This window comes from Bidens hawaiensis, unplaced genomic scaffold (assembly GCF_021521415.1).
Source record: "Bidens hawaiensis isolate Kalapana, Puna unplaced genomic scaffold, B.hawaiensis_p1.1 tig00005035_1, whole genome shotgun sequence".
In the NCBI taxonomy this organism is placed as follows: Eukaryota; Viridiplantae; Streptophyta; class Magnoliopsida; order Asterales; family Asteraceae; genus Bidens; species Bidens hawaiensis.
Window position 1 is genome coordinate 1490036 of NW_027491320.1, and position 17078 is coordinate 1507113.

The window sequence follows — 17078 nt, forward strand, 5'->3', positions numbered from 1 at the left end:
AGAGTAGAAACAAAATTTTGGATCATTAAACATAGTTGATTCTTTTTCACTTGCAGCTTGAGTAAGAAAAGCATTTATTGGAGAAATCGTTGAACTAAGAGGCATACTTCCACCATAGAAAGCTGGATCTTGACTTTCCTTGGAGGATTTTTGACACTTAAGTTCATATTCTCTAGCTTCGATCTTTTGTAAAAATTCAAGTGCAGTCAAGTCTTCATTCAAGAAATAGTCATTCTCTTTCAAAACCATTAGAAATGTCGAGTAAGAACTTGGAAGCACACTCTTAATAGTGTCAATTTTATCTGTTTCAGAAATTTCCAATTTCATCTTGTCCATTTCAGCAATTAAATGAATAAACTGTGTAATCATCTCTTCAACTGTTTCTCCCTTCAATAGATTAAAATTTCGAAACTGAAACTTAAGCATCACTTTCTTACTCTCAGCTGTGTTCCCCATACTTCTCATACTAATATGTTGGAATAGAGAAGCACATCTCTTTTTGTTACCCACTTGATGAAAGATATTTTCAGGTAAAACCATAGTAAGAGTGGAATAAGCTTTTGTCTCGATTTCTAAAGCTTTCTTCTCTTCTTGTGAATATTGAGAAACAACTTTAGGAATAAACCCAATAGTATCATCACCAATCAATGGTTCCTTATAAACTTCATCTAGACAATATGAGCAGTCAGGGTGAACAGACCCCAAATGAGCACGAAACCAAGGTTCCCACTTGGCAAAGTCACTAAACTTCATCAATCTTGGACATTTCGAATGTGAACCTATCTCGGTATCAAGTTGCAACATTTGTTGCATCAACATGTTTTGAGAAGCCAATGCATCCATACCAGCCATTTTTGACAAGTTTCAAAAACTTCAAGGGTAACGAATCAAATCTTAACGAATCAACCAGCGAATAAGATTAACGAACCAAATGTAACGAACTGTAAACAGTTGTAGCGAACTGTGAACAGTAAATCAACTAATCAAATCTTAACGAAGCTAAGATTGATCAGATAACGAATCAAGATTGAGTTTAACGAATCAATCCAACGAATTAGAAAGTCAACGAATCAGACTTAACAAAAAGTCAAACTAACGAATTGACTAACGAATTGGTCAGCGAATTGCAAGGTGTAATATTAATGAATCAGAAAGAGAATCAGTAACGAATCACTAAGGAAGACTTAGCGAAATAGATAACGAACCACACTTGTAGCGAATCAGGTTGTTACAACGGTTTGTAACAAACTCTGATGCCTTTGCCACGTGGCAAAGTTTGTTATGACACAAATCCCAAAGTAGACACGTGTCACACGAATCAATTGACTCAAATAACGAAGTAGATAACACGAATCAGCTACAGATGCGAACTGACTAGCGAATCACCTGTAATTAATAACGAATCAACTAACTTAGATAACGAATCGAAGTGAATAATATAACGAATCATCAGAAAAATGATAGCGAATCATATTCATCTTCAAATCTTCAAATCTTCAAAGAAGATTTCCAGAAATCTGGAAATGATGAACACCAAAACCCAGAAACCCAGAAGTTTCAGATCCGTAATACACACTCAATTCTTAACCAAAATCCATAAATTACCTATCAAAACATGCGTAACACAATCGCGAATCCAATACACCAAACCTCGTAACCAATTATCTCCGATAACTAACTCAATTATCCCAAAACATCAACTCTGTTTCGGCCATAATCCAAATCAATACCGAATCCACTCAAAACCAAATCAAACCTCAATTCCGATTCACAAAACCCTATCCAATACTTTAACCAACTCAAATCCAATCCAAACTAACCATAAATCAATCCATTAACCTCTAAATTAATCCAAATTCACTAAAACAGAACATCAACAAACTAATACTCCAAATAAACACCAAATCAAGAGTAATTGAGCCCCGAAAGCTCTGATACCACTTGTTGGAACCCGGGGTGTATCAATCCAATACCAATAACAGATCTCAGATCTGTATAGAACAGATTAATACCTTAACTATAGATCTAGCTCATAATTACCTTGTATAATCAGTATATATGTATTAGTAATGTTATAATATTAGTATGAAGATCGAGAGAGGATTTGGACAGGATTTTGCTAATTAACTCTCAAAACTTAACTTAAAATGTGAACAGGGGTTCACTATAAATAGAAGTTAGGTCAGGTTCGCTAACATTCCCTAGCGAACCAGACCTACTTCGTTACATACATAAATAAGCAAAATCTCTTAACAACCATCCTCTGATTCGTTAACATTCCCTAACGAATCAGAGGGAATAACCTTAAGTCTTAGTTCACTAACATCCCCTAGCGAACTAGACATTGCATTAGAGAACTAGACAATAACTTAATATTTTATTACATTAAACATTAACCAAATACGTTAACGATAATTACAAAGACTCAAGACGCAAAACCGTGCACTAACAATAGGTCTGCTTATAACTCTTGATATAACCATATATAGTTGTCCGTGTGACAAAAAAGGTTTTCCAAGTACATATCAACTCTAGATAAATAATAATATTTATCCATGATACCAATAAAAAAAATAAACAAAATGGCAAAAGACGTCCTTTACGTTTGATCATTTTTTTCAATGGACATCATTTAGCAAACTAAATGCCAAAAAACATCCTTTTTGTTTAAAAACCCTATCACGTTAAGTCCTTTGACCCTAACCCAGTTAAATATTTCCGTCAAATCTGGTCATGTGCAAGACATGTGAGGGTATTCTTGTAATTAACAAATTTATTTTATAATAAGAAATAAAATATTTAAAACCACACCACCTGTTACACTACATCATCTTCACTTCAAAATTAGGGTTTACTTCATTATCACTAACTTCAGCCAACCCTATATCCAGCCGACGGTAACCCTTTCTCCGGCTAAAATCACTAACTTCGATCATCAATGAGACAATCGGTTCTTCTTCATTATCACTGGAAAACCTAACTCAGTTAGGAAGAACGAGATCTGTGGCGATTTGTAGTGGTCATAGGGTTCCGATGTCTTTATACGGAGATGGAGATGGAAGTGGTGGTGGTTGTTAGGTCAAGTGGCAGTGGAGGCAGATGGTAGTGATGGCAGTCGGCATTAACGAGTTTAAATAATCAAAACACCACCAACACCCTCTTTGTTTACAGTCACAAACCGTAGGTAAATCGAGCGAGGCACCAACGAAATTGAAGATCTGAAGAAATATGCTCAGTTTTCTTTAACTTTCTATCTAATTTGGTCTGTTTTTGGATTTGATGTGATTTATCCCCTATTTCATTTTGAGGATGAGCTAATTTTTGAACCAGGAAATTTGATGGGTATCTGAATAATGCCTACAATACTACCACCAACACTTGCAGGTTTAGAAAGAAGGAAATGATTGTTGTAGTGTGGTGGCAAGTGGTGGTGGGTGGTGTGCCGGGAAGGAGAGAGGGAGGGAGGGAGAGAGAGAGAGAGTAATATTTTTTAATTTTTAAGAGTAAAATGACCAAAATACCCTCACATGTCTTGCACATGACCATATTTGACGGAAAATTTTAACTGGGTTAGGGCCAAAGGACTTAAAGTGATATGGTTTTTAAACAAAATGGATGTTTTTTGGCATTTAGTTTGCTAAAGGACGCCCATTGAAAAAATGATCAAACGTAAAAGACGTCTTTTGCCATTTTGTCAAAAAAATATTAATACACATAAAATATCATAGCTTTTAATAAATTAATATGATGTTATTTGAGAACATCTGCTCATGTTAATCCCAAAAAACATGATTATCCCAAAAACCATATACTTGAACTTTGACGATATAATCATCCTTAAAATCTTTACAATTTGGAATTGATTGATCATGATAAATTTGTTGTCATTAATATTTTGTGTATGACAAATTTTTAATTGACTTTATAGTTTATAATTAAAAATTGTATAATCAAGCAACATAAAAACCGAAAATATAAATATAACAAAATGATTTGTTTATTTCATATGAATATAATTGTCAAAAAAATGAAAAATATATATTAACATTAAAACCATGTTCAAATAATAGTGATTATTTTGAGTTAGAAGAATAGAAGATTTAAAGTTGCATAAAGTGAAGGTAGTGATTCTTATTTATAATCGTTGAAAGTGGGGCTGTCATTTTTACCCGTAACATGAAACCCAACCCAAGAAAACCCGTACCTGAACCCAAACTAACCCGACCCGACAAACTCGAACCCAAGAAAATACTAACCTTAAAACCTGAACCGAAATAATTCATGTTGGTTCTTGGGTCCGAATTCTAGGTTTCGGGTCAACCCGAAAACTTTTAGTTTTAAAATCATATGTATTTTTAGGTATTAAAGGCTAAGCCTTAGCCGCTGATGTTATCATGATTTAGTCCAAGTCGATTGTTCTCATTCCACATATTATGAATTGAATGTTTATTGTTTATTATTTTGAATATAAACCATAATAAACACTTTAATTAATACTTCAAAATTCACTAATTCTCTCTTGTCAATCCATATGGAGAATACTTATTATAATTAGTAATGGATTTAGTCGGAAAAAACTATAATTTAATGTCATATATTAAAATGGCATAAAAGATGAGAACCATATATGAATATTGGTTGAAAAAAAGATAAGAATGGCTATAGTATTGACAAGTGACAGAAATGATAGACTTTTATTAGAATAAATAGATATTTTTTGAACAACAAATAATCTCATGTGTAAACCGTACCTCACTAATGCTCATGGACCGGATGGAATCCGTAAACCCTTGCCCTTGTCGGGTTCGAACACAAGATTGAAGCCCTTATTCATCCATTTACCCAGATATATACTTCAAACTGGCCTTAGTAAGAATCAAACCTGTCACATGTCACCCTCTGGTGTATCATCACTTTTTTTCACACAACTCTTTCCTATTCATTATACTTATATTAATTAATTTAGATTATTTTTTCGCGTTTCACATCTCTCTCCTATTTTTTAATAATAATAATAATAATAATAATGAATTGCAATCTTTTTATAAATTATAAAATGTTTTATATTTAAAAAAGTTAATTATGTTTTTAAAACATTTTTATATACTAAAAATTTATTTCATTATTTAACTTGTGTAATATAAACTAAAATTGCTATTATAAGAAACGTTTACAAACATATGATCATACCATTTCTATTATTGAGCTCGTGCGTTTATAACCTAGTTATATCGTTATAATAAACACAAGACTTGGTTTGTATGTCATAAATGAAATATGAAGGACCTAGTAAAGACTAAAGAAAAGCATACAAGCTTGATATAATTATCTTCTTGATGTTAGCGTAAATAGAGTGGCATTGCCACGTGTGACCACGTGTCAAAAGAGAAAAACTTAGGATGTCTTTTACTTAAGACGTGCTTCGTGCCTCCCTGTTCCCTCCATTTGTTCCTTGTATCTCCTATTAAGCACTTTTGACATTTTAAATAAAAATATAAAAATAAATACACAAAACACGCTATCTTCATGTTCAATTAACTAAAAAGAAAAAACTCGGAATATTAAACTTTACTTTACAAAGAGACAACTTATTATGGTTTACACTTGTATATATGGAGAGAAATCACATCAAAAGTAATTACATTAGAAATTAGGAAATAAATTTTCAAAACATATGCATTAAATAGATAAATATTATATGAATTTATTAACTAAGTTGAATTCGCCTATGATTCCTTGTTCAAGTGGTTAAGATAGGTACCTAAATACTTTATTTTAAAAGAGCGAGAGGTGTCAAGTCCTACATATGACAAAAAACAATGTGTTTTCTCACATTTGAAGATGATAAGATACGTCAGTGAACCAAATAGCTGTTAAAAAAACTTAACTACGTCAAATATTTGTATTAATTTCTGTATATGTAATATGTATGTACAGTATATATCTCGTGAATAGATAATATAATATAATAATATTAAAAACAATAAGATAATAAAGTAAAAGCAATTATAAAAGAAAAAAATAAAGAGTAAGAAAAAGGAATGAAATATTTTGAAATTTAATAATATCAACTTTATGTATGGGATACGTTTTCTCATATTCGGTGATTTTCCGTTTGATTAATCTGTAATCGAATAATATTAGTATTTTTGAGAGGATAAATAGACGTAGGTGTCAGTTTATGTTCTCTAGGTTCACTTTTTACTTTGGTCCGAGAAGAGAAGATTGTGGGTGTGACAGCTAGCTAAAGATTGAGGTGGCATATTATCTTTGAAAGTTACTGAGGTGGCAATGAGCAGCGGTGGGTCACCGTACCGGAGATTCCGGAAGGATGTGGAGTCCGGCGGTGGGAGTAGCGGTGGCGGTGGCTATGACGTGGTTCATGATCCTTTTGACATTGCTCGTACCAAAAGTGCAACCATTGATCGCCTTAGAAGATGGAGGGTATATTGCATATTATTTTCATATTTTCATCCAACGAATATTAATTTTTCTTCATCTTTTCTTTATGTTGTTGCAATTTCTAGCATGCTTTTTCTAGGAAGGTAACAAATGGAGTCTTAGTTTTATCATGGAGTCTTAGTTGTTTTTTTTTTAATACTTTTTTGTGTTATTTTTGTTGCTATTATATGATTTGGATACTCTGATTGCTGCTATTTGTTGTATTATAATTTTTTTTTTTTGTTTTTTTTTCTCTGATGAAGTTTTTATCTTACCGGGTAGATGTATGGTTTACATAAATTTCACCCTTTTTAGACCTGACCAATTCCAATAGCTTTGCTATGAGATTTTATTGTTTTTTTTCCTGTTGTTGTTTGTTTGTTTGTTATTCGATAGCACAATGTAATATCCTACCTCGTACCGATGGATGTTATTTGTTTTGTCTCTGTTTGTTAAGAAAAAGAACAGAATCAAATGGAAAGTGTAGCAAATATGTTGCTAGATGATTAATTCAAAGTATATTTATTGGTTTTATAAATGGTTAAATCCAAAGATTCAAATGTCAAATGTAGCAAGTAATGTGATCATGTTCCATCTTCATAACTGTTGTTTTTTTTATTGATTTAGCAAGCGGCATTGGTATTGAATGCTTCACGTCGATTCCGATACACATTGGATTTGAAAAAGGAACAAGAAAAGAAAGAAATTCTCGCGAAGATCAGAGCTCACGCGCAAGTCCTACGAGTAATATTATCTCATATTTATACATATTCTGATACAGCATGAATCCACTTATGACACGTTTGTATTGTTTTTCAGGCAGCAGATCTTTTCATAGAAGCTGGACAACAGCAAGATGTTAACCCAAAAGAACCTATGTCTCCTATTCCAACTGGTGGTTATGATGTCAGTCCCGAACAACTTGCTACGATGACACGAGACCATGATTTTGCTACTTTGCAGAACTTTGGAGGGGTAAGTTTGCAATTAATCTGGATTCTAGATTCTTTCCTTTGGCCATCATCCTATGGTTGACATTGTTCTATGTTTTCGTTCAATGATCTCGTGTCAGGTTAAAGGGTTGGCAGCGAAGTTGAAGACGAACCCCGACAAGGGAATTCATGAAGACGAGTCGAGCATCATGGATAGGAAAAATGTGTTTGGGCCAAACACATACCCGCGGAAAAAGGGGCGGAGCTTTTGGGTACTTGATATTGTTATGGGATAAATAAATGGATTCTTTTATTGTTTGGTTAATATTTGGTAGTTTGAATAATTATGTGGTTTCTGTTTGATAGCGGTTTCTGTTGGATGCTTGTCGTGATACGACTTTGATTATCTTGATGGTTGCTGCTGCATCTTCTTTGGCTCTGGGCATAAAAACAGAAGTTAGTGAATCACAACTTGTTTGTTTATAGTAAAGAGAATATTTTTCTTTTGTGTATTTTAATTAATCTTGTATCGTGTTTTCAGGGGATCAAAGAAGGATGGTATGATGGGGGAAGCATAGCATTGGCGGTTATAATTGTCATAGTCGTTACAGGTACTTTGATACACAAAACGTGATATTATCATTGTTAATTTGTGTTACACGCAGAATCTTGATGTTTGAAAGCTTGATTCCTGTTTTGTAGCTATAAGTGATTATAAACAGTCAATGCAATTTCAAAATCTAAATGAGGAAAAACAGAACATACAACTGGAGGTCATACGAGGTGGAAGACGGGTGGACATTTCCATATTTGATATTGTTGTCGGAGATGTCATACCTCTAAAAATAGGAGACCAGGTCAGATAATATGTTTACTCATTTATTATTTGATATTTTCAATATTGCATTTGTTAACAATTTTAATATAAATCAGGTTCCTGCTGACGGGGTTCTAATTTCTGGTCACTCTCTTGCTATTGATGAATCATGTATGACAGGGGAGAGTAAAATTGTGAGTTACATGGAATTTGAAATATCTCAATTATTATAATCTCTTTGTGGGTCGGTAACTCAGTCTCATTGGTTTTTACATGGTGGAACAGGTTAACAAAGATCACAAAGCGCCATTTTTAATGTCGGGATGCAAGGTGGCTGATGGCTATGGTACTATGCTGGTATGAAAGATGTTAATGTTATTTTCCAAATAAATTGTGCAGCTTTTAATGTGCTAAAATTTTATTTACATAATTGTTTTTAGGCAACAAGTGTTGGAATAAATACAGAATGGGGATTGCTAATGGCTAGTATTTCAGAAGATAACGGTGAAGAAACACCGTTACAGGTAAATTAGTTCTCAATGCATGCTCTTTCATGGATATATAATCACTCCAAAGTGCTTAAAGTGTTAAGACTTTGACTTTACTAGGTGCGGTTGAACGGAGTCGCTACTTTTATTGGTATAGTTGGGCTTGTGGTTGCTGTGTCTGTTCTTGTTGTCCTTCTGGCTAGGTAATAAATTTAACATGCAAAATGCAATATAATCTTATTATCTCTAAGATGATAATTTATTAATTTTGTGTTTTTAGGTATTTTACTGGACACACGGAGGATACAAAAGGAAGACCTGAGTTTGTTGCTGGAAAAACTAAAGTCGGGGATGCTGTTGATGGTGCCATCAAAATTTTCACTGTTGCGGTATGTATCTTTTGCACCTATTTTTAGCAATTGTCATGGTTGACTTTTTTAGGTCACATACCATAATGTTGTGCTTGGCGAGAGATTAGGGGTGGCGAACATAGCAGACAAGATAAGAGAGTGGAGATTGAGATGGTTTGGACATGTAAAGAGAAGACAGACGACGAATCCTGTTAGATCCGTAGAAAACATTACTATAGAGGGGAGGAGGGGTAGAGGACGACCGAAATTGACTTGGGATGAGAGGATTAGGCATGATTTGATAGACCTAAACCTCTCCGAGGACATGGTTGAGGATAGGAATTCGTGGAGAAGTAGAATTAAAGTTAAGGATTTTTAGAGAGAATTGAATACCTTAGGGCTTAGACTTAACTTATTTAGGTCACATACCATAATGGTATTTCTCTTACATATTTTATTATTATTATTATTAGCTTTTATATTGCGGTTAAACTGTGACCTTTTTATTAATATTATTATAATTAGTAGTAGTTTTTTATATAACTGTTAAACTTTGATTTCCTTTTTTTGCTTCATACACATGTTCTTAGAGCCGAGGGTCTCTCTGGAAGCCACCTCTTTATTCCTTTGGATAGAGGTACGGTGTGCCTACATCCCACCCTCCCCAGACCCTACCTATAGCTCTGCTGTCGGTGGGATTTTACTGGGTATGATTGATTGATTGATTGTCATGGTTGACTTTTTTCATACAAACTATATGTTTGACACCCAAAAGTCAAACACTTGGACACTTCTTAAGAAAATTTGTATACTAATTCTTGAACAATGTTTAGGTGACTATCGTTGTTGTTGCCGTTCCAGAAGGGCTTCCGTTAGCTGTAACCTTAACGTAAGTTAATTATCCATTTATCTAGTCATTTGTGTTTTCTCTTATCTGATATTTAGCCGTTTTCTTTGACACGTTCAAGTGTCTAAACTGTGGATCATGTTGTGCATGTGCAGGTTGGCATACTCGATGAGGAAAATGATGGCAGATAAGGCATTGGTAAGTTTGACATCATATTTTCAAAATCTCTCGGTTTGACTTATATTTTTTTTGTTTTATTGATGTTGTTGTTGTTGATTGTGCTAATGCAGGTTAGGAGATTATCTGCTTGTGAAACAATGGGTTCTGCAACTACAATTTGTAGTGACAAAACTGGAACCTTAACATTGAATTTGGTAGGGCGTTTATGGTTCTTGTTGTTATCGCTCTTATTATCAGATGTTTTTATTTACTTGACATGTTTTTTGCTTTCTTTAGATGACTCTGGTTGAGGCTTATGTATGTGGGAAGAAAGTAGAACCGCCAAACAACACATCCGTATTACCGTCAGGAATTGTATCTCTTATCACCGAAGGTGTAGCTCAGAATACAACTGGCAGCGTATTTTTGCCTGAGGTAATTATTATTTTTCTTTAATTTGTATAAGTGTAATGATCTTTTAACTTATTTAGAGATTGACTATGCCATTATTGGTGTTTAATAGGATGGCAATGATGTTGAAGTTTCTGGATCACCAACAGAGAAAGCCATTCTTCAATGGGGGCTCAATGTTAGTTGCTTCTTCATACATTTTTACATCTTTTTATCATCTTCTACATATATATATATATATATATACATATTATAATATGACACACCATCATTTTCTCACATTTGCAGCTTGGAATGAACTTTGAAGCACTCAGATCAAAGTCTACAATTATCCATGCATTCCCATTCAACTCAGAGAAGAAACGAGGCGGAGTCGCAGTGAGACAAGTAATTTCACAGCCTTTAATATAGTTCATAACCATATTTATAATTTGTTACATGATTCACTTGAAATATTACCCTTTTTGTAATTTTATTTTCAGTCTGACTCTGAAGTTCATGTTCACTGGAAAGGAGCGGCTGAAATCATGTTAGCTGCATGTACAAGATACATGGACAGTAACGAGCAGCTTGTTCCCCTGGATGAATCAAAGGTATGCAAATTCAGGGTATCTTATTATTAATTGTAATGGATGAGCATTGAACAATCATCTTAACTTGTGTTCCATGCAGGTAGAATATTTTAAAAAGGCAATTGAAGATATGGCTGGTCAAAGTTTGCGGTGTGTTGCTATTGCCTACCGACCACTGAAAGGGGAAACCGTGCCGACAGATGAAGATGAATTGACAAACTGGGAATTACCTGAAGATGATCTTGTTTTGCTAGCAATAGTCGGTTTAAAGGTATGATCTTGTTTATCTAGTTATCTTATGTGTTGTGTTAGATGGTGACATGGTTTGCGTTGTAGGACCCGTGTCGGCCAGGTGTCCGACAAGCCGTTGAACTGTGTGTAAAAGCCGGTGTTAAGGTAAGAATGGTGACGGGTGATAATCTTCAGACCGCAAAAGCAATTGCACTAGAATGTGGAATACTCGGGTCAGACGCAGACGCGACTGAACCAAACTTAATCGAAGGGAAATCATTCCGAGCATTGACAGATGCACAAAGGCTAGAAATAGCTGATAGGATATCGGTATGTGATTTGACAAAATTACCCTCTTAATTTTTACACATGACATAAATGTTGACATGATGAAACAAATGTAGGTGATGGGGCGGTCGTCTCCTAATGATAAACTGTTACTCGTTCAAGCTTTGAGGAAGAGGGGGCATGTTGTTGCGGTTACAGGAGATGGAACTAATGATGCTCCGGCTTTGCACGAGGCTGATATCGGTCTTGCTATGGGGATCGCAGGAACTGAAGTGGCTAAAGAGAGTAGTGACATCATCATATTGGACGATAACTTTGCTTCGGTTGTTAAGGTAGTTATCTGAAAGTACAAAGTATAACCAAACTGTGTATCGCGTGATCAATGTGTTTGTATGTCAACAACAGGTTGTTCGATGGGGAAGATCGGTTTATGCAAATATACAAAAGTTTATCCAGTTCCAGCTTACTGTAAACGTTGCAGCCCTCATAATAAATGTCGTGGCAGCAGTGTCCTCTGGTGATGTCCCCCTAAATGCAGTGCAGGTATCGCTCTTGTTATCTTTCATGCAAAAGTTTAGGAGTCGTTTTTGTTATAAAAAATGTTTTTTACTGTGTTTTGTGTCCGTTTATGTGTATAGCTTCTTTGGGTGAATCTTATCATGGATACGCTTGGTGCACTTGCACTGGCTACTGAACCGCCCACAGATCACCTCATGGACCGCCATCCTGTTGGTCGCAAGGAACCGCTTATAACAAATATTATGTGGAGAAATTTGCTGATACAGGTATTATATTGCACTTTGTTATTGACATACTGTTAAGTTTTATGTGAGATCAAACGACAAACGATATATATTTGTTGAAATGAAACGACAGGCCTTTTATCAAGTGACGGTTCTCCTTGTACTAAATTTCCGTGGTAGAGAAATCCTACATTCACAGCACGACCCGAAAGAGCATGCTATCAAGGAGAAAAATACTCTCATTTTCAACGCTTTTGTCTTTGCTCAGGTGATTATTACAACTTTCTGTGGCAGTTAACTAACGGGTAGTTCTCATTATAACTAATCATTGTAATCTCATTATAACTAATCATTGTAACTGCAGATATTTAACGAATTCAATGCACGGAAGCCAGATGAAATGAATGTTTTCAAAGGAGTTACCAAAAATCGTCTTTTTATGGGAATCGTGGCGCTCACTGTTGTTCTTCAGGTAAGGATTCAGATGTGTACAAGTACCTTGTTTCGTTTTATTCTTACATAAACAGGTGTACCAAACTCGTAATTTTGTATTCCAGGTTATCATAGTCATGTTTCTTGGAAAGTTCACCTCCACCGTAAGGCTTAACTGGAAATTGTGGATCGTCTCCATTGTGATCGGGTTTCTCAGGTCAGTTTTATTTTCAAAATCATGTCATGGTATACTTTTTCCTGTTATGGCCTTTACTTACCATCCACATTTGTCATTTTTTAATTCGTCAATAGTTGGCCTCTTGCTCTTCTTGGAAAACTGATACCCGTATCTGAGCGGCCCTTTGGCGATTACTTTACCAACCTCTTTAAATCTTGCAGAAAATCTAGGAACCAAGGTACATATTTGGGACTTAAAACAGTTAAACTGATTTTTTACTAATAACCTTAACTCGTGTTTGTCGATATCACAGGAGAAAATGAGGATAATTCTAGACTATAAGGTTGGCGATTGGAACTTTGGAAGGGTACTTTTGTCATTTTTATAGTGTGATCTTCTGGACATAATCAAAGGCTAACATCAACTTATGTACATCTGACTATACCTACATTTTTTGAGCTCTTTTGGGATTTGGTTGAAGAATTTGAAGATTTTATTGGAATTGTTTTATAACTTGGATTCGCGTTCGGTTTTCGGTTTAGCGTATATGTTTGATGTCATTTACCATTTTGTTATTATTATAAGTAGAAGTAGTAGTATCCTTACAAGCCTAATCCGAACAAGCTGTACATGCTGGAATAGTATGTTTTATAAATATACGTGTTACCGCTCAAAAACATCATTTTATGAGATTTTGATGTAGCAAACAATGAAAGTGGTGCATGGCCTTCTCTACTATCGGAGCATATCGACCGCTGTCATATGCTGGTGATTCCAGCCCTCTCTGAACCGACTCACAGCACGATATCTTCCATCTACAAATAATATTAAAACCGATCATATGTAACGTGACCACATTACTCGACACCAGAGAATCCATATGAACTTTGCATATACCTGAACTTTTTCGCTTTCTTCTAAACTCTTTGCCACAAAAGCTTCATCATCTTTAAGTGACGCGTCAAGAAAATAATCGAAAATGACTTTGCTTCGTCGCGGTCCTAAGGGTATTACTAGATTGGTGTCCATCCATGGTCCGTACCTATTAACCATGAAGTTTGGATAAATGAAAGCATATAAGGATTTAGTTCCTAGCCTATCAAAATCTTCCACGTCACCTCCATCACATCTTTGTATACTTACTTTCTCATATACCTTGAAACAAAGGTGAAAAAAGGTAATAACATTTGAATGTCTTATCTGGTGAGATAAAAAGAAAATAGTAGCATAACATACTGTAGTGGAATACGAGTCGAGTTTAAGACCCGATGCAAGATCTTTATGCGCGAAAGGTACATGGTACCCGCCATCTAAATAATTATCACAAAAAACTTTCCAGTTACACTCGATAATATACTCACGTCTGCAAAGATAACTTAGAGACGTATCAACTCCGTTGGTGCTTAATATTTTGGAAGTGCTACCGAGCCATTCTGTACCCACGTCACCGTCACAGCCTTGTTGTGAACATGATTCTGTTTCTAGATTGAGAAGGATAAACGGGCCCCACACCGCTACTCTCAATGGCACGAGGCCGAACTCCTTAACATTGAAGTTCTTAATCCCTGTGATTCTGGTTGCTTTCAAAAGTGATCCATTTAATCCATATGTCCATCCCTGAAAAGATTATTACTGACTGCTTGTTCAATTATTTAAAAAACCAAGCTCGTATATGAACCAAAAACCGATGGTAGAAGTTAAACTTACATGGTAAGGGCATGTAAAGCAAGATCCTTTTCCACTTCCAGAGACAAGAAGCGAGGCATGGTGGCGACAAACATTATGAAACGCGCGCAACTCGCCTTTCTCATCGCGACAGACCACATATTCTATATTTCCTAATCTGTCACATCACATCCTTATAAGTTAATTAAGCTTAACCAGTTGACATAAATTCTCAATATAATAAAATAAATACTAATTTACCTTCCAGTAAAGTAACTGTTAGCCTCATGAACTTGTGCTGTACATCCTAAACAATAATCAAAACATTAAAACATATCTTCTAGATCTTTTAATGTTGTTCAAAGTTTCCATGAGACAAAAGTATGCTTTTCACTTTTGAGGTCAAACCATACAATTGATCTATCAACATGATCAATTGTTCAAAGGGATTGCATAACTATATGCTATGATGGTTTGAAAGTTGATGCTTTGTTATTTAAAAAAATCCATTTTGGCCCCTGAAGTTTGTGTTTTGGGTTTTAAAGTTTATTAGAGAGTAACTAAAGCCTAAAGCATATAAAAATATATTACTGGTTCGTTTTCTCTAGTGAGTACCCGTACTGTAACCGGCGAACGGATAACGAACCGCATAGTGCGGGAATGCCACTAGTTCATTCAAAGAACTATCTTCATAAGCCTATGCGTAGTGGGGCGTGGGGTGGGGCGAAAAGGGGTTGGAACACCGCCCCCCCCCCCCCCCGGCGATTTTTGAGCGAAAAGGGGCGGGGGCGGAGGGTTGTTGTCGCCCAAGTCTGTTTAAAAATAATAATATTTTAATAATCTGACCGTTGTCAAACGATCAACAATAAAAAAAATTAATTAAAACAATATATATATATATATATATAATCATACACCTTCTTCTCCATTTCATATCCATTTCATACACAATTCATACCCAAATTCTTCAAAAAAATCTAGCAAAATGAATCCTAGAAACAACCCGAACCAACCGAATTCCGTGGAACTCACCGCTACCATGAGAGAAATCAACAAAAAACACGAAAAGTTTGCCGAGGAACTCAACGATGCCATGAGAGAAACCAACAAACAACACGAAAAGATTGCCGCTATGTTGAAATTGTGGGAAATGAGTAAAAAATATGAATCCCTCAAAGCGGTCGGGTTACACGAAGAGGCCGCATTATTGCAACGACAACGAATTGAAAAAATGCGCGAATATTATGGATATTAGTATTTTTTTAGTAATGTATTTTTTTAATTTTTAGTTATGTATTTTTTTGTATTTCTTTTCAATTTTAATGTATTTTTATTTAATTATTTAAATAAATTGGTTTATATTTGTAGTTTAATTATAAAAAGAAAATAATAAAAAAAGATACAGTGGGCCCAGTTTGTAACCCCTGCACCATTACACCTCAAAAATAAATTCCCACTTTTGCTGACTGAGCACCACGTGTCGCAATTCGCCCTCATCTGTAGCCCCTCCACTAGGCATAGCCTAAGTGACATACTAACCGAAAATAATTACATGGTGGAGTTGACTTTGAAAATTATCCAATTTGATCTCAAAAAAAATCAAACAGTAACATACTAACATGTTAGTATAGCTGACACACATTTATACACAGATAAAGAAGATATGGTTATTACCAACAGCCTGCCATCCTTTAAAGAAGACATGATCAAATTCTAGAGACAAAAAATCAGGAGATGTGTACCATGAGCTAGGTGGGGTTAAGGCCTCTTCAATTGGGATATTGGGCTTGAATTCTTGAACCAGTGAGCCAGCTAATTCTTTAGACGATTGGAAAGTGTAACTGGGTTCATGGGAGTTGCTAATTGGTAATGAATTGAGTGATCGTGCGTGTTGTAGGCATGAATTTGGATATGGGTTTCTTCTAATTTTGTTGTTCAGGTAAGAGAATTGAAGATCTATGGGGTTCATCGTCGTCGTCGTCGTCGTCGTCATCATCATCATCATTATCATCATCGTTGTCCTTGTCACTCACTCAATCTTGGTTTTATTAGAGCTTCTAATCCAATACAATAGTAATTTGCGCCTCATTTGTTTTACACAAATTGTCATATTTCCCCCCTTCTTGTATTAAAAAAAATAAAATAATATAATATAGCTAACTAAAAACTTCATTTGAAACAACCTGAGTCAAGTCAGCTCAATAATTCATTCTTACACTCGTTTAACTTCGAGCTCCAGTTAACCTCAGCTGAGATGACTCATTTAATTTCATGCTCAAGCTCTAACCCACGTTGGCTCAACTTGTTTACAACATTTATTTCACATCTCATCAGTAGTGGTGGTGGTGAATCTAGACATCAATTTCAGTGGTAACGTTCAAAATTTATTTTTATTGTGTTTCACTCAATGTAAACAAACAAAAATATAAACACCATAATAAATAAATTTAAACACATGGTGTATAGATTTCTCTATTGGGTTTTTGAAAGCTTGAAATCGAGTCACTACATCATCTTCTTTTAT

The 17078-nt window shown here is 35.0% G+C and overlaps 1 protein-coding gene and 1 pseudogene across 2 annotated transcripts; one reads left to right on the forward strand and one right to left on the reverse strand.

Annotated features, from left to right (window-relative positions):
* The first annotated feature begins 6248 nt into the window (after positions 1-6248).
* LOC143628651 (calcium-transporting ATPase 8, plasma membrane-type-like) lies at positions 6249-13437 on the forward strand. Its single transcript, XM_077098184.1, has 29 exons — positions 6249-6444; positions 7069-7185; positions 7261-7416; positions 7514-7645; positions 7740-7829; positions 7915-7984; positions 8076-8230; positions 8307-8384; positions 8476-8547; positions 8631-8714; positions 8799-8881; positions 8959-9067; positions 9862-9917; positions 10031-10073; positions 10166-10249; positions 10332-10469; positions 10558-10623; positions 10734-10832; positions 10928-11038; positions 11118-11288; positions 11354-11578; positions 11653-11868; positions 11942-12079; positions 12175-12321; positions 12413-12547; positions 12644-12751; positions 12837-12928; positions 13024-13127; positions 13203-13437. The coding sequence occupies exons 1-29, from the start codon at positions 6292-6294 to the stop codon at positions 13229-13231; spliced, it is 3261 nt and encodes a 1086-aa protein (XP_076954299.1). The 5' UTR covers positions 6249-6291; the 3' UTR covers positions 13232-13437.
* Positions 13438-13470: 33 nt separating this feature from the next.
* LOC143628652 (choline monooxygenase, chloroplastic-like) lies at positions 13471-16547 on the reverse strand (annotated as a pseudogene). Its single transcript, XR_013152792.1, has 6 exons — positions 16229-16547; positions 14816-14861; positions 14597-14732; positions 14126-14506; positions 13787-14044; positions 13471-13704 (listed from the first exon to the last, which is right to left on the reverse strand). The product of XR_013152792.1 is annotated as a choline monooxygenase, chloroplastic-like (transcript).
* Positions 16548-17078: the final 531 nt, after the last annotated feature.

Bases quoted from the DNA above. Each gene is read 5' to 3' on its own strand.
- LOC143628651 (XM_077098184.1), top strand. From the start codon at position 6,292: ATGAGCAGCGGTGGGTCACCGTACCGGAGATTCCGGAAGGATGTGGAG. The intron at 9,068-9,861 runs GTATGTATCTTT...AACAATGTTTAG, and splicing joins TCAAAATTTTCACTGTTGCG to GTGACTATCGTTGTTGTTGC. The intron at 10,250-10,331 runs GTAGGGCGTTTA...TGCTTTCTTTAG, and splicing joins GAACCTTAACATTGAATTTG to ATGACTCTGGTTGAGGCTTA.